At 36.4% G+C, this 16,147-nt stretch overlaps 1 protein-coding gene across 1 annotated transcript in view; it reads left to right on the forward strand.

Annotated features, from left to right (window-relative positions):
- Positions 1–7,660, forward strand: part of MYO5C (myosin VC) — a 34,552-nt gene extending 26,892 nt beyond the window's left edge. The window contains exons 33-41 of the mRNA XM_059823583.1: positions 41–128; positions 849–944; positions 1,922–2,076; positions 3,193–3,282; positions 4,596–4,746; positions 5,173–5,455; positions 6,488–6,662; positions 7,169–7,249; positions 7,508–7,660. Of these exons, the coding sequence (XP_059679566.1) occupies positions 41–128; positions 849–944; positions 1,922–2,076; positions 3,193–3,282; positions 4,596–4,746; positions 5,173–5,455; positions 6,488–6,662; positions 7,169–7,249; positions 7,508–7,660 (1,272 nt within the window). The remainder of the gene's footprint in view (positions 1–40; positions 129–848; positions 945–1,921; positions 2,077–3,192; positions 3,283–4,595; positions 4,747–5,172; positions 5,456–6,487; positions 6,663–7,168; positions 7,250–7,507) is intronic.
- The last annotated feature ends 8,487 nt before the right edge of the window (positions 7,661–16,147 follow it).

Raw genomic sequence — 16,147 nt, forward strand, 5'->3', positions numbered from 1 at the left:
ATTGTGGTTGCTCTGAACTCACTGACTTTGATTATTACAGGATCTTGAAGAAAAACTAGACATGAAAGATAGAATAATAAAAAAATTGGAGGATCAGATCAAAACTCTTACCAAGACTATTGAAAAAAGTAAGATACTGTTATGTGATTTTATTTTTTTTTAATACAGATTTGGATGTTCAGTGTGTGTTTGAAAGGAATTATATTCAAAAATAAAAAGGCGGGGTTTCAGGTGGGGTTAGAAATTTTAAAACCTCAGAAAAAAGTGCCAAGGAACCATCAACAGAAATCATATAAAAAACGCTTTCCTGTGGTTTTTTTCCCAGCTAAATAATGGGTACATATGGGACCTAGACTATACAATAAAAGATTAAGCCAGGGGCATCAGGTTCTGTCAATGGAAGTTAATACGTTCCCTCACACAAACTGTCTTGGAGCCAACAGAATGTTAGTTTTGCATCAGATGAGTAGCTCCTCCCATTACGTTCAAATGGCAGATGGTTCCTGATTTGAAATCAGTTTGTACAAAGCTCTTGCATAGCAAGTAATTCTTCACTATAGAATACTCTTCAAAACGTTGCAGAGGTGACTAATGTAGAGCTGTATTGTTGCTGTTTATTCGTCTTATTAGTGCAAGTAATTCCACTGAATCCAGTGAAACTAATTGTATTAATAATATAAATGTTATTTAACTCATAATGCTTGGAACCGTAAGCTAAGAATGTTATTGTGAACAAGGCCCATACTCTGTTTATTACAGAGAAAACTGCTTTTCTCCAGTAGTTTGTTCTAACGTGAACGTTAGCTTAGCTGTTTACCTGCAGGTAACAGCGCTTTTGTGTTTGACAGCTGAAGCTCATGTGCCAGCTTTGTCGAAAGAGTACATTGGAATGATGGAGTACAAAAAAGAAGATGAAGAAAGGATCATTCAACATCTGATACTCGGTATTTTAGTAACACTTCAAATTTTATCAGTAGTCAATGATACTCATTGTAGAACACTACAAAAAAAACTACAGGGCACCATATTTCACTTAGGTTCAAAGTTGCCTTTTTTCCACTCTCTTGCCACCAGTATGACTTGGAGGCTTTATGTTGCTCTTTTTCTACTGCCAGTCATTTCAAATATAGAAGTGCTTTATCGGCATAAAAATAATTTGTCTGACTCTATATAATGCTGACTCTGTTATCTTTCTTATTATTTATTCACTTATAAAGCTATATATCTCAAGAGCACTCCAGGGACTTGAATTTACTTTCTTCCTGGTCATCTACTAAGTCTGTAAGTCGTTGGGCTTATATCCATGTGTGATGAATTACTCTCCTGTCTGTCCTTTCCGTGTCATTCTCTTCACTGAAGGGAACTGTACTTTCATGTTTCTCTTGTAGAGGAATTTTGTCCTTGCTTTGAATTACTTCACAATATCAATCTTGCTGCCAAACCAGCTTTTTGCATTAGCTTACAATTAATAGTAAACTTGACAAATTTTCCATGTACATTAGTACCCTTATAAACTACTGCTTGGAAACATCATCTTCCTTTTCTTCTCACCTACTTCAGCCTTGTGAATGTTTATCTTTGTTCACAAAGGTATGTCATTAAACAATGCCAGAATTTGGTGGGGCCTCCAATGGGTAGTTAAATGCAAATTGCTTTTTTGAAGTTGTCCTGTCTGGTGCAGTCTGTGCTGGACCTTGGAATTTGCTACAATACTCTCCTATTACTCTGGAAAACTTAATTAATACTCTTATATGAACAATACTGTTACAGAAGGTTTCAGAAACAAGCAATTAATCAGTAAATCAATTATCAAATGATTGGTCACTGAAGAAATAAACCCCATAGTGCTTGTATTTTTCAGAATGATACACTGATTTGTTTAATTTTTATATAATAAACCTGATGACTCTCCTTTATGCAGATTTAAAGCCACGTGGAGTTGTAGTTAATATGATACCTGGCCTTCCAGCTCACATCTTATTCATGTGTGTGAGGTATGCAGATTATCTGAATGATGCTGACATGCTGAAATCTTTCATGAATGTAACCATTGATGGTATCAAACAAGTTGTTAAGGTAGGAATTATGTTTGACTGTACTGATTTTTAATGTAAGGTTTACACGATGTATGCAGAGTACCTGGGGAATGCTCACACTTTCATTTGCTAGTATTACTATAATAGAATAATATTCATTAGTGACACTCTTTTTGAAGTTTGTAGTAATATCCCTGTAAAACCTCCAGGTGAGGTTCTACTGTGCTGAACAGAGAATGCACAGAATACATTAATGGAAATTATTTTTATCTGAAGAGCTTGTTGACAAAATAATTTGAAGAATTTTACACTTTACAATGAGTAGCTAATTAGGTGAAGTGCACGTGTGCTTTCAGCACTAGTAAAAGTTGGATGGACAGAGATGAAGGTTAGTATGTTTGGCAGCAGGCAGGTACTGGAATTTTAAGAGGTTTTTACACTGTTGTTGTACTCCTCTAATGGTTTTTTGACACGTCATTTGGTACTACAGCATTAGTACCCAAATGATTAAAGTTATGTTGCCAGCCAGTTTACAAAATCAAGTTATAAACAAGAATTGTTCGCCTGCTGTCTCATCTACATAACAAATTCAGCTATGTGAATGCTTTATTATGGATTTATAATGCAATAAAACACCAGGCATGCTTTGTAGTACAGGCAGGAAGGGACTATGGTTTATGCAGTTGAATTTGTTGTATAGAGAATGCCTATAGTTTGTTCGCAAACAAATTTATACTACAGTTTATCCATTAGAAAAGCTTGTGCTTACTTAGCTAACAAAAAAAAACCATACTTACTTATAGTTAGAATTGTGTTTATATGTAGTTCAGTTTCATTTGTGTATACAAGCATTGTTCACACTTTTTTGCAGGAAGGCCTCTAGTACACTACAACATTATACATACAAATGTGTAAAACTGGTTCAGACTTATTTAGCCAGTCTGTCATTTAAGAAGACTTAAACAGTGTTTACCAGCTAAAAGAGTGTATTAGCCTGAAAACAGAGCATGATTTGTTCAGCTAACATGTTATAGATGCTGTATGCTCCTTCTGCTATATATGGGTTCTATTATACCAATTCTGTAATGGTCTTTAGTTATTAAATTAACTTCATGAGACAATACCATTATAAGATTGTGTTACTTATAATTTCCAGGAACATTCAGAAGATTTTGAGATGATGTCCTTTTGGCTTTCCAATACATATTATTTTCTTAATTGTTTGAAGCAGTACAGTGGGGAAGAGGTAGGAATGATTTAATTAAATACTTCTATTAGTTTACTTGTGACAGACTTTAATTGGAATTAAAGAGAGTGATAATAGATAATTATTCACCAGTTCATCACTGTTCCTTCCAGCTATTTAGGTATTCATATTGCTCTGCAGTGGTGTTATATGTCTTACATAAATAATAAGACAGTATAGAACTAACAGATCAAGTGAAATCAAGGAAACATTAAAGTGCTAAAGTAGGTTAAAGACATGATGTGGAAACGGCTACTTAATTTGAACTCTTCCACAGGAGTTTAATGTGAGCTGGACTTCAGATGTCCAGCTACATATATATTTTTATAGAAAAAACAATTTTACTATTTTGTAATTGTGACCATTCAAACACCTACTGCTACCAATATGAGATTACAGAAGAAAATCTCAGGGAAGGAGCAAAACAGTAAAATACCCATTTTTTTTTTCCTTATTTCACGTACTTGTTTAAGCTAAGATTTATCTTGAAATACAAATTTTTTTTAAATTCTTTTAAATTGCAAACTCTTACTATATTTTATTGCTAGGTTTTATAAACTTAGGTAGACTGAACTGAAATTGCATAGGCACATAAGAATATAGTCTTCAGGATTAAAGCAAAGAGGTACCATAAAGCCTTGGAATCACAGTAACTGTGTACTGTCTGAACAACAATACTCCCTCTTGTGGTCATATTAATAACATCTAAAGAGCAGTGGAGAACTGAAAAAATTTAAACTTAATTAATAACAGTCTTTTAGTTACACCAGTAGGGAAGGGTCTGAATCCAGAATTTAGAGTTTTAATCTATATTTGTAATGAACATTCAAGACTTCACACAAGTTAGGATTCAGTCTGGATTTCTGAAGTCAGAACTTTCCTGATGAAAAGTCCAAAAATGAGATTCCTTTGCAGCAATAAAATGTAATTTTTTCTTTTTGCCAACATAGTTCCAAAACTGCATTTTGTCTTTTTTTTTTTTTTTTTTCTTCTGGGGTGGTGTGGTGGAGTTTGCTTTCTGTTTAAGTGATCTAGGAATTGCTCCAAAGTTCATTGACATCTTTGTATGTCTGTCTTTTGGCTTTAGCAGGCTTTAGGAACAGAGTAAATGTCAACATAAACTGGAAAATTAAGTACAGGAAGCCCAGAACTGGAAGCATCCATTGAAGTTAGCTGTAGCTTTGACTCATTCTGAGACTGCGTTCAGCCAGAGATGGGAGGAGTTACTCTAATATATACATTACATTACAGTAACAATTTATAATTACAATGTTATGTGATTTCTAATAATTGTATTTACAACTTACTTGTAGGAATTTATGAAGTATAACACTCCACATCAGAATAAGAACTGTTTGAAGCATTTTGATCTCTCAGAATACAGACAAATTCTTAGTGATTTGGCCATTCGTATCTATCACCAATTCATTATTGTAATGGAGAACAACATTCAGCCCATGATCGGTAAGGCAGCAGCAACCCAAACAGGCTTCAATGTAGCTTGTGAAGTATACAAATAAAGCTTATAGATGGAGGCAAAGGATGGGACAGACTTCTTTCTCCTGTTGATTTATACATATGTGCACCTGCATGCGTGTTTCTGCACATATAAATTCCACTGAATGGTGTACCACAGGGTTTGGAAAAATTTTCTCCTCACAACACTTCCTGGTGTGGGATGATGCTTTTAAACCAATCAACATCCTACAAAAACAAAAGGCTTTTTAAAATTTGTGTGCTCCAGAAGCCTTTGTCAGTATCTTATATTTCTTGTATTGTTTAACTTTTAAAATATCCTGAAAGTAGGTTTTGTTCAATAATTAATTTAACATAACTATAAGAAGCCTTAGGAGTGTTGGTCTTATCAGTTATTTTCTGTTGTCTTTTCAGTACCAGGCATGCTGGAATATGAAAGTCTTCAGGGAATTTCTGGCTTGAAACCTACAGGGTTCCGTAAACGTTCTTCTAGTATAGACGACACAGATACGTACACAATGACCTCTATCCTGCAACAGCTCAGCTATTTTTATAGTACTATGTGCCAGAATGGCTTGGACTCTGAGCTGCTAAAGCAGGCAGTGAAGCAGCTTTTCTTTCTGATTGGCGCTATCACCCTCAATAGTCTTTTCCTCCGCAAGGACATGTGCTCTTGTAGAAAAGGAATGCAGATAAGGTAAAGCCAGTAAAGTTTCAACAAGCAGTTGCTTGAGCATGAATTTTTAACGCTTTTGTGTAACATCCTTTATCACTAAGTCACTGGATATTCTGTAACAGTTCTGAAAGTAGCTAATTGTTTTTTACTCTTTTTGAAAAATTAGATCTTTGCCTTTTGGGCTGAGCTTTCTCAACATAACATATTACAACTTGTTCTTTCTGTGGAAACGCTAATGGAAGAAAAGACAGAGAAAATTACAGTCTGGAGTTTAAAGTCAGACATGTTTAGGATTCTTTCCATGCTAGTTCACTCATGATATGATGAATAGTATTTTTAATTATTTCTTACTATAGTAAACAGGTGCAGTGTCCCCTGGCCGGCAGACAGATGAAAGCTGACTTGCATTTTTCATGCTCTATGATGAGAAAGGCACTGAGACAGAGCCTTTGAGGGTTTAGATCGGGCATCATCTGTCTTGTTACGAGCATCAAGAGAACATGCTCCTAACCGTTTTGCAGAAGATACAGTTCATTTGTTCTGCATTAGACAGTCTGCAGACTAAGGTGAAAGAAAATCAGTAAAATCTTGACCCATCTGGGAATATTACTAGAAGAAAGCTGCTTTAACCTTTAGGTCATCAGTTATAAGCCCAGCCCTGCTTTGTAATGTGCAAAGATTGTTCTAATTTCCTGTATAAGCTCAGTTGTAAATGAATATTTTCAAGACATATAGTGCTACAGTGTAATAGGCAATGCCAGCATATATTAGTAATTTTCTGTAAACAACAGCTAAACTAATAATTTGCTTCCTATTATCCAAGCTTTAAGAAATAAAAAAATAAAAAGGATTGAAATATACAAGGGATTAAACTTACAGATCAATAAGCTATTAATTGTTTTATTTTTATGATCTACAGGTATGGTTTTTAACTTAAAATGTTTGAGTTTGAACACTGCATTAGAGGAGCATTCCTTCTTTAGAAGTCTTTAATGTAACTTGCTTGTTAGGAGGAACCTGACATTTCTGTTGTCCGTTCATGGTTTAACCCAGATGTAATATCAGCTACTTGGAAGAATGGCTTAAGGACAAGAATCTTCAAAGCAGCAATGCCAAAGAAACTTTGGAGCCTCTGTCTCAAGCAGCTTGGCTCCTTCAGGTCAAAAAGATTACAGATGATGATGCCAAGGAAATATGTGAACACTGCACATCTCTTTCTACTGTGCAGGTAATGAACCATCTGTCTTCCTCTGGCAGCACTAATTGCAGAATCTTAGCTATCTAAAATAATTTGTTGCAAACAGCTATTGGCCTTTCATTTGATAAAAATAGCATTCCTCAGCATTCCACATCACCACTTGTTAAAGTGAATTTTTTTAACTCCTTATTCCTGATTGTTAGCATTTTAACTGGTCCCATGGTGAATACTTGCCTGCTTTGTTCAAGCCCATGTTTTTATTCCACAGTGTATTCTCTTTACTTTGTCACAGGCTTTTTAACTGATTCAGCTTTTTCTACATCTCCTTGATCCTGCTGACACCTCTGGAAATGAGTCATAGCAATCATCATACATGTAACAACTCATTAGATGACTAGTCAAAATTCTCTCTTTATTGTAAAATTCTTTACTGAAACTTCCATTAAATATCAATAAAGATGTCATAGTCATGCTTTCTTCTTTTTGTCTTCTCACTTTTTGTGACATACTGAAATAGTCTTTCATAATTTGAACAGATAGTTAAGATCCTGAACTCATACACTCCGATAGATGATTTTGAGAAAAGAGTGACTCCATCATTTGTTCGTAAAGTCCAGGTAAGAGCTACAACTATTATTTCTTATATTCAAGTTACAGGGTACTTCATACATGCAATTTTTGATGCTATGTAGTTATACTTGACCTTTACATTGTATTATTACTAAGCTGCTCAGCTTCTAGACATGTGGAACTGATCAAAACAAGTCTCCTTAACATCACGTGAAAGCAAGATTTGCAATGGGAAGCAAACAATGTACTGTTTTTGCTTTGATTCTTAATACAATATTTTCTTACCCTTTCTGTTATAATTTCAGGCTATGCTAAACAATCGCGAGGATGTTCCACAGTTGATGCTCGATACCAAATATCTGTTTCAAGTGACATTTCCTTTCACCCCCTCTCCACATGCCTTGGAAATGATACAAGTCCCCAGCAGCTTCAAACTTGGCTTTCTCACAAGGGTTTAATAAAACCAATGCATTGGTATTTCCTCAGAGACTATATAAAGACAGGCAGACTTTTCATGGTTCATTTCTCCAGCTGGTGGATAGTATGGCAGCTTGCAGTGAATTAAACTGTTAAAAATTTGTTCTTGAGTCGAGACTTAAAAAGTAGGAATAATTTCAGCTTGTGATTTCATTCTCTCTTTTCTTACACTTCTCCCTTCATTACAGTCCTGCAATGATGACTTTATATCATCAGCTGGACGCAGAGCTAACTGTACAGTTTTAAGCCTTTGTCTTGCTGACAAGAAAATCATTTATCTGACAAGTTTGCATTGGTGCCGTCAGCACCAGTCAGAGGGGAAGACTGTCATGTCATAAATGTTACTACTTCACAATTTTCCTTGCCTTCACTTCCTGTAACGAGATTTTTTCCCCAAGGTAATTCTATTCATTGCTTTGATATACTGGATCTGCTTTACAGTAGCTTTCACCCTTCTATACTTCTTATACCTTTATTCCTTTCATAAAAGAACTCTTTTATAACAGTTCCTCTAGAAGACTGTAGTAGGAGGGAAGGGAAGGTCCTTCCGCAATTGTTTTAAAAGAAATCAATATAAATAGCTACGTTGAAACCGGAGAACCGAGATCAGTCTAAGAGAATTGCTGTTACAAACCCACATTGTCTTTTTCTGGGCATGCTGGCTTGGCTCACTGAATGCTTGCATTGCAGTTTAGGCACACCAAACAGCTCTTCAGCCAGGGGAAGGATTCAGGTGCTCTTTTTGAAGGCAGATTCCAGTTTTGTTCTCTGCAGTGACAAGTCTGGATTTTCATATCAGTCATTACAGTAGAAAAGTCAGATATAAAATTCATGTAATGATACAGGTTTGAATTACAAGCTTGTTTCTCTAAAAAACAGGAGTCATCTCCTCGTTTGGGTCCATCTCTAGTGCAGTGTATTTCAGAATATACACTGAGTATGCACACATGTGCACATCTTCTTTCTCCCTTTCTTTTTTGCTGGTTTCCCTCCTCCAGTCCAGACACTAAGTAGGAGTGAATGCAGCTATTGTGGTCTGGTCTTACTGATAAACCAAGCTTAATTCCTTATATTTCATCTTTATTTCATTTCAGCTGCAGGATCCTTAGAAGCAGAAGTGATTGTCTTTTTGCTTTTTTCAGCCTTCTCCCTGTAGTCAGAGTGCAACAGACAGTAACTTTATTTAGTACTGGACCCTGTCAGAACAACTGGAGAAACAGCATTCACCTCACCACAATGATGACTGTACTTAGAAATTCCTCAGTAAATAATGCTAGTTTTCTAGCTAGTCTAGTAGACATAGTTATTAAAATTGAGTACTAAAGCTTTGAAATATTTAAGGCATTCTAATTAGTTTTGTTAATTTGAATATGACAGGAGATTTTTTTATTACACAGTGTTAGTACTGCTTGTTTAATTTCACAGAAAAAAAGTAAAGAGGGAATAATTCTTGCTATTCTGTGTTCTTGGTGTTTACTGTGTGCATTCATGGTGATAACCACAGAAATATATTCAAAATATATGAAGGAAAAATTTTGTTTTGTTCAATAACAATAAAAGCTGTACAAAATATCACAGACATGTAGGTAGACTAGTATTTTAATCTGTAAATAAAGTAGCTTTTAAATCAATTTGTAGTGCTTTGTGTGATGCAATAGTTATGTTTTCAATATAGGATCATTTGAAAGAAGTTACTTGGAACTGTGTGAACATTAGTGAATACTGTCAGTCTTGTATTGCACCATAAACATCTGTTTAATGACCCAGTTGCTTCGCTGTAACATTGTGTATCTTCCTGTCAGAATGGTATGCTGTCCTTGGCTCCTCATGAATTTCTGTAAATATTTTAATGTAAGCACATTTTGTTGCTGTAATTTGTATATAGCCTTTTTTTACAGTTGCTGGAGCTGTATGTTTGTTACCTGGGACGGTATGAGTGAAAACACAGTCCACTCTTACGTCTACATCACACAGAACTGTCAGAAGGCATATATGTATGACAAAAATTGCTTATCAGGAAAATAATTCTGATGGTTTGATGCTAGGTTATTTTGAGAGGTTTGTGTGAAGTACGCTATTAACACTGTGTATGCAAACAACAAAATACATTTTTTAAAAGAAAGTTCAAAATGATCAGTGTCTACTGTACGCTCTGAGAAAGTTATCCTGGTTTTTCTGACATTAACACCTTCAACCATTGTTTAGGTACAAAACTCTGTTATCTGTAATTCTTCTAGATATGAGGAGCAGTTTTAGTGAAGGCAGATACATGAAAGAGGCATTACTGAGGTTAACTTTCCTAGAATGATAGTAAAGGAGAAAGTTATTTAATTCAAATGGGAAAATGTCAAATGATGATCCTTACTGCAGTGGGAAAGCACTGAAATGGCTTATGGAGAGATGTGTAAGACGCTATTCGAGTCATTGCATGTGTTTAGACATGTGACTCCTGCAGTTTCTGGGAATAGGACTCAGTAGCATAGGTGGTCCCTTTCAGTCCTGTGTTCCCATAATATTCTAATAACAAAGATTAGGACAGGTTACTTCTACCCAAGCCTCTGCTGGGCTGAGACCTAATTTTTTTTTTTTTTGCCTTTTCCCCCCCCTCATTTTGTCTCAGATCCTCTTGACTATCAAATGTAAACATCTAATGGCATGATTTCAGTGACTTCAGTAGAGTCTCAATAGTAAATGTGACCTTCAGCACTTTTTAAATTTTTCACATGTGTTTTCATAAATTTCCCCCACATTTTTTAGGAGTGCAAAAAGCAGCAATTTTTAATCTTACTGATTTTAAATTTATTGTCTTAAAACAGGTGAATAGTAAAAGTATATCCAAGGAGGAGCCAGCATGGACACTAATCAATTTGATTTTTAAATTTTGTTAGGAATACGAGATAGTCTTAACATTGATAATGTTGTCAGAATGTCAGCTTCATAGTTGGAAAAATGAATCGTCACCTCCCCAGTATGTTTAAACTTTAACATTTGGAAACCATCCAAAAATTGCTGCTATATGGAATGGTCAGGTAAGATCTAGTTTGCCTAATAGCTTTTGTTCTTTATTCTATATACTGAAAGAGGGCAGTTAAAATAAAGCCTTTAAACTACAGTCGTCAGTACATAACTGACCTGAGGTCATACAACCAAAGAGGCTGAGCTTTAAATACTCTTAAATACCCTTTAAGTAATAGGAAGGTTGCCTTTCTACATTAGCAGTTGCACACAGTTATTTAGTCATCTTGAGAATCTCCAGGTTCTTGCTCTTTGAAAAGGTGGGTAATTTTGGATATTTATCAACAAGATTCATTGCACAGAATTTCTCTGTAAGTAGCGTATTTCTTAATGTTTCACCATGCTATAATTTTTAAATTTCTACTGTAACTTTAAAAATTTAGAAAGTTTAAAATTTCAGGCTACAGCGCAAGAAGTTGTAATCTTTTTAGACAGTTTTGGTTTAAATAGTTTATAAAATAGTATACAAATCCATCATCACAAACAATCTCAGGTATAATACTGCTTTTTAATTATTCAGAAGTTTTGTTGGCTTCTCTTGTAGCAAAATTTTGTAATATGTCATAATCTCATCTGAAGTAAAATACTGATAGCAGGTATGATACACCCTGTATGTTACTCCAGTAAATTCTCATACTTTATCAAAGATTAATTCTGCCCAGAGTATTTATTCCGAGCCTAACAGATCCTTGTCTAGTGTCTCCAGATCTAGTAATGGTATTTTGTTCAAATCAGATGGTGTTTTTCCCTGTAATACCTTCATTTTACACTTCTTTGGAACTGAAATTTTTCCTCCCAAAGTCTAGTTGGCCTAGTGTCTTGAGGCTTCACAGCAAGTATATAAATCTGTGATTATGTCACCTGAGTTGCCCTCAGTGGGAACCACTAATTCTAAGAACGTCAGAATAACAGTTTATTCAGTTGTAAATACCCAATTTTAAGAATCTAGCAGAACTGATCCCTGGTGCTCTAGTCACTTTAAAGTTATGAGAAATACTAGCACAGAGAAGCTCCCTGAAAGGGTGGCAGCTTGTCGTCTCAGGCTCATTGTTTGCAAAAGAATGTATTAAAAACTTCAGGACATATTTGTTGCTTTTCATCAAATGGAATATAAACCTCCTTGACTGCGTGTAGCTGGTTGAAAGCTCCATGCAAATTTCAGATTAATGCTCTGTAGTTCCTTTCAAGACAGGTTGCTTCCCACACGTTTTGGGATGAAGTTATGCATCTCCTGGAGACAACAGCAAGACTTTATTGACTTGAGTGTGGGCAGGATTTCTGAGTTTATTGTCTCATTTTTCAAGTAGTCCACTGAAATACTAAAGAATAAGCAGCAAAATGCAGGCAGGTGCATATAATAAAGTTTTCTTTGGTTTTTGTATAATGTCCAACCAAACAAATTCTAGAATCTGCATAGCTCATTGAATTTATTTTGCTCCGTTTAAATCTCTCTTGCAATAGCTTCTAATTGTTAACCATAAACTTATTATTTATGTACATGCCTAAATAACGTTAAAAGCTTTCATTTTAGAAGTGGTGAAAGGTCCCATTTTCCCTGTGAAAAATGAACAGAGAAAAATGACACTAGAGTGTTAGTCTCTTTTTGGTTTTCTGACTCTCAAGGTTTTAATTCTCTGTTGATGATAGTGCTTTGATCCTAGAGATGCCTGGCTTGAGGACGAAAGTGGGTTCGTAATGACGCAGCTTTCAGTGTGCTTGAAGCATCAGTTTCTGCTCAAGCAGCATATTGTTCATAATATTTTTGTGACTATTACTGACTGAAACCTAGGTCATCTTTTCAGCTTTAAAAATAATGCATAATATTGACTATTTAATAATGCAGTAGAGAAACAATAAATATTGATCAGTGCAGATTTCTTACAAATCCAGCTGTTACGCATTTCTGGTTACAGTCTGCTGACAGTAGTTAAGTAAAAACTAAGAGTAATTTCCTGCATGTAGGGATTCCATGTGCACAGTGCACATTATAACAATGTGTAATCAGCGCACATTATAACAAAATATGTATTTCGCTTTGTATTTTTCTTCATAAAAATATAATCTGCTGAGCATGTGACTGTCTTGCATATAGTGACAGTTCATCAAGCTCAAGAGATTAGTCACAGAGAGAGATTATCTAGCCTACTGTTGTCTATATACGGTCTAATCTGCATTAGCTAGCAGAGCAGTAGTGGGAAGCTTTGCACTGTACTGGAATGCACTCTTTCCTTCTTCTCTGTCTCTTTCAGCTCTGTCGAACCGCAAAGATGTGTGACCAGACCTTTTTAGCAGTTGTATTTGGTCCATGTGACAAGTGCTCCAAAGAGAAGCCCCTTAGGGCTGTTTACATCAAATCAGAACAACTCAGCTACTGCTCACTATGTGTGGAAATGGTACGTTATTGATTTTATCAGCCAGAATGTGGAAAGACTGCAAAAAAGGGGGTTGGATGTATTAATGGTCTGTTATGTTGGATTTTTCTGGACAGCAAATAAGCATTGTTAGGCCTGTAGACTGCAAACAAACACCTCTGCAGACACCTGGTGTTTCCAAGAGCTTGGAACAGAGGTGGCCCCAGGGTTCAAGGATACTTTTTATGATTCTCAATAGGGAAATGGCCACGAGCTTTTTCCCCTAGCTGTGCAAATGTTACATGCCTGTCTAACCTCTGCTCTGAGAGTTTATGTGTGCAGGTCTGCTTGGCCTACAATCTTGAGTGTTTCCCATTACCTTTAGCAGAACTTAACAAAAAAAGATTAAACCATTGCAATAAACTCATTCATCAGTGACTAGGGGATATGAAGTTCATCTAGTCTGTCTCAGTAAAAATGAGACACAAGTGAAGTGCTGTCAGAACTCCTTTGTGGCCCACATTTCATACTGAGACCGTGTTGTCTTGTACACTATATGCAGTACTTGGGTGAGAGCTGGAGGTAGCTATAATGAGGATAAGGTGGAAGAAGGTTGTGCAGCCGTGGAGTGTCTTCTGTCACCATGCCTGTGCATCACCACAGAAGGTGATAATGTGGGAGACTAGCAAACCTGCTAGCCTGACCAGCAGGTCCTGCCAGAATACCTCCATGAAGAAGGGATGATGCTGGAGGCTTTCTAATCTCCAGCAATTACTGGTGAGGTGATATGCCACCCTCCTGGTAGGGAGCACTGTTCTAGAGAGATCACGGGAAGGTGGGGGGGCAGTTAGATGAAATATAAAGCTAAGGTCATGAACCTAGGTGGCTACTGAAGAGCTAGTCTCCAAACCTTTTTGTAAACTTAGGAATTTTGTTGTCCTGGTTATACTACAGCTTGGAGTCGTCCCATTTTATCTTCCTGAACCATTGCGTATTATCAGTTGGAAAAGACATCCTTCACTGCTTCCTCCCCAGAACTGGTCTCTACCATTACTGAGCAGGGTCCAGTAGTTTGTTGTATTTGAGTGTCAGATGAAATGATCTCTGCCAGAATACAAAAAGGTTTAACTAGCTGTGTTTACAAAACACTGTAAAACAGGCAGATGAGAGCACTGATTTGGTGATTGTAGGTGGTGCAGTGCATACAGTTCAATGACTGACACAGCACATTCTCATGCCTTAAATTGTTTAGGAGGAAATTTCGATGTAATGACTGCAAGACAAAAGACAGTCCCTTCCCTGTTTATTTGCTTCTCCTGACTTTGAAATTGCTTTGTTCAGATCCTTCTTGGCCAGCAGCCTATAAATAGCTATTTATCCAGTAATTTTTTGCATGACTTGATAAATGCATGCTAGAATTGCAGGAAACTGGCTGTTTGTTATTTACAATCCTTGCAACTTTCTCCTTATTATTCGCATTATGGAAGTTAGACTCCTACCGACTGAAACAGCTGCTAGGTGGAAGCAGATTGGGACTTCAGGAAGAATTGCGTCAGTACCTAACAGCCTGTTAGGCTTCCTATTAGTACTGCAGTAGGATCTTGGGCTTTCTGGAAGATCTGGCTTTAGCTTGCTTCTTCCTATTTATTTTGTAAAAGATTTAAAAACAAATATTCAGAACACAGCAAGCTCTTTGCACTAGCATGGAAATACATATGGGTAGGGAAATTGTATCCTTTACTTTTTTGAATTGATTTTTCAGAGCTGTGGGTATGCTTTGGCTTATATCAAAATGCACAATATATCCTTGCTACACTTGTGCACGTGTTTGTGGATGCATGTGCATAATGTGGTGTGTAACTGGCTGATCTTTTTGCAACTTCCTGATTTGCACATACAACTCCTAATTTCAGTCCAGCAGATGCACCCATGCATTTTCATCAGCCAGTCTTTCTGATTTCCCCAAAACCAACGTATGTTGAGGGATAACAGAAATTGCTGATTCCCAATGTTGAGATCCTTCTGCTTCGATTAGTTGCCTTTTAGGCAAAATAATCTTTTCCCTCTGGGTTTTTGCCTGCTTTGGAGATTGGTGCTAATCAGTAGAAACTCAGTCTTTGCTGGTTTAGTCTCCCCATAGAAGTATTAGTAAAATAGCTTACAATAAAGAGAGATTAGCTGGTGAATTAGGGAGAGTGAAAACTTATTTAAAGACCTAACTTTTGAGATAGGCAACAATTTGTGACACGCTGTTAGACCTTCCATTTTCCCCAGCGTCCTTATTAACGGAACAGTACCAACTTTCTTCCATGCATCCCTATCACTACAATCTGGTGTATTTTCCATGTGTGGAAGGTAGGTTTATGACTGCAGTAATGACTGGTTTTGCTGCAATTCTTGGTGCTTAATGTTTCTGTAGCAGCTCCATAGAATAATGCTGTATAGAAAGCTGACTACGTTCAGAGTGGTTACCTCAAAATAGCCTCAAAATATATGACGCCAAGGGTCAGCTTGCCTTTGCTCAATCGGGAAGAGTCAGAGAAAAAAGCTGTCTTATAAGAAGCTGTCCTTCTTTTGGGCAACTTGGAAGCTCACAGCTGCTGAGCACGTAGCAGCCAGTTTGGAAGTGATCAGCTTTCTAGGGAATGCTGGTGGTCAGTATGAAACCACAGCAACAAATACTTTCATGTGCCAGTCATTACTGCACAATCAATGGATCACAACATTACAAAGTGGAGTTCAGTTACTTGTTACTGCTTTTCCATATATTCTGCATACCACACCACCTGTACAGGATGTCTTCACAGCCTTTTGTCCTGTGCTGATGTGTTTTGAAACTCATCTGATAGCAGAGACCAGAGTAAGAGGACCTATACTTTATCCACTGCTGCTGATTGAACTTCCATTTCAGATTAAACATGCCTTCAGCGTAGTGAATTCTAATATTACTTAAAATTTCTTTTAGCAATTGCTAATACATTGTTAAAAGTACGTTGCCGTTCAGTATGGTTAGATTTTATGAAAAGGGAGAAAGAAAAAGCCTTGATTTTTTTTTTTTTTTTTACTAAATGGTAACATTTTTCTTTTTTAGTTGACCTAGTA

This window comes from Gavia stellata, chromosome 13 (genome assembly GCF_030936135.1).
Source record: "Gavia stellata isolate bGavSte3 chromosome 13, bGavSte3.hap2, whole genome shotgun sequence".
Taxonomy (NCBI): domain Eukaryota; kingdom Metazoa; phylum Chordata; class Aves; order Gaviiformes; family Gaviidae; genus Gavia; species Gavia stellata.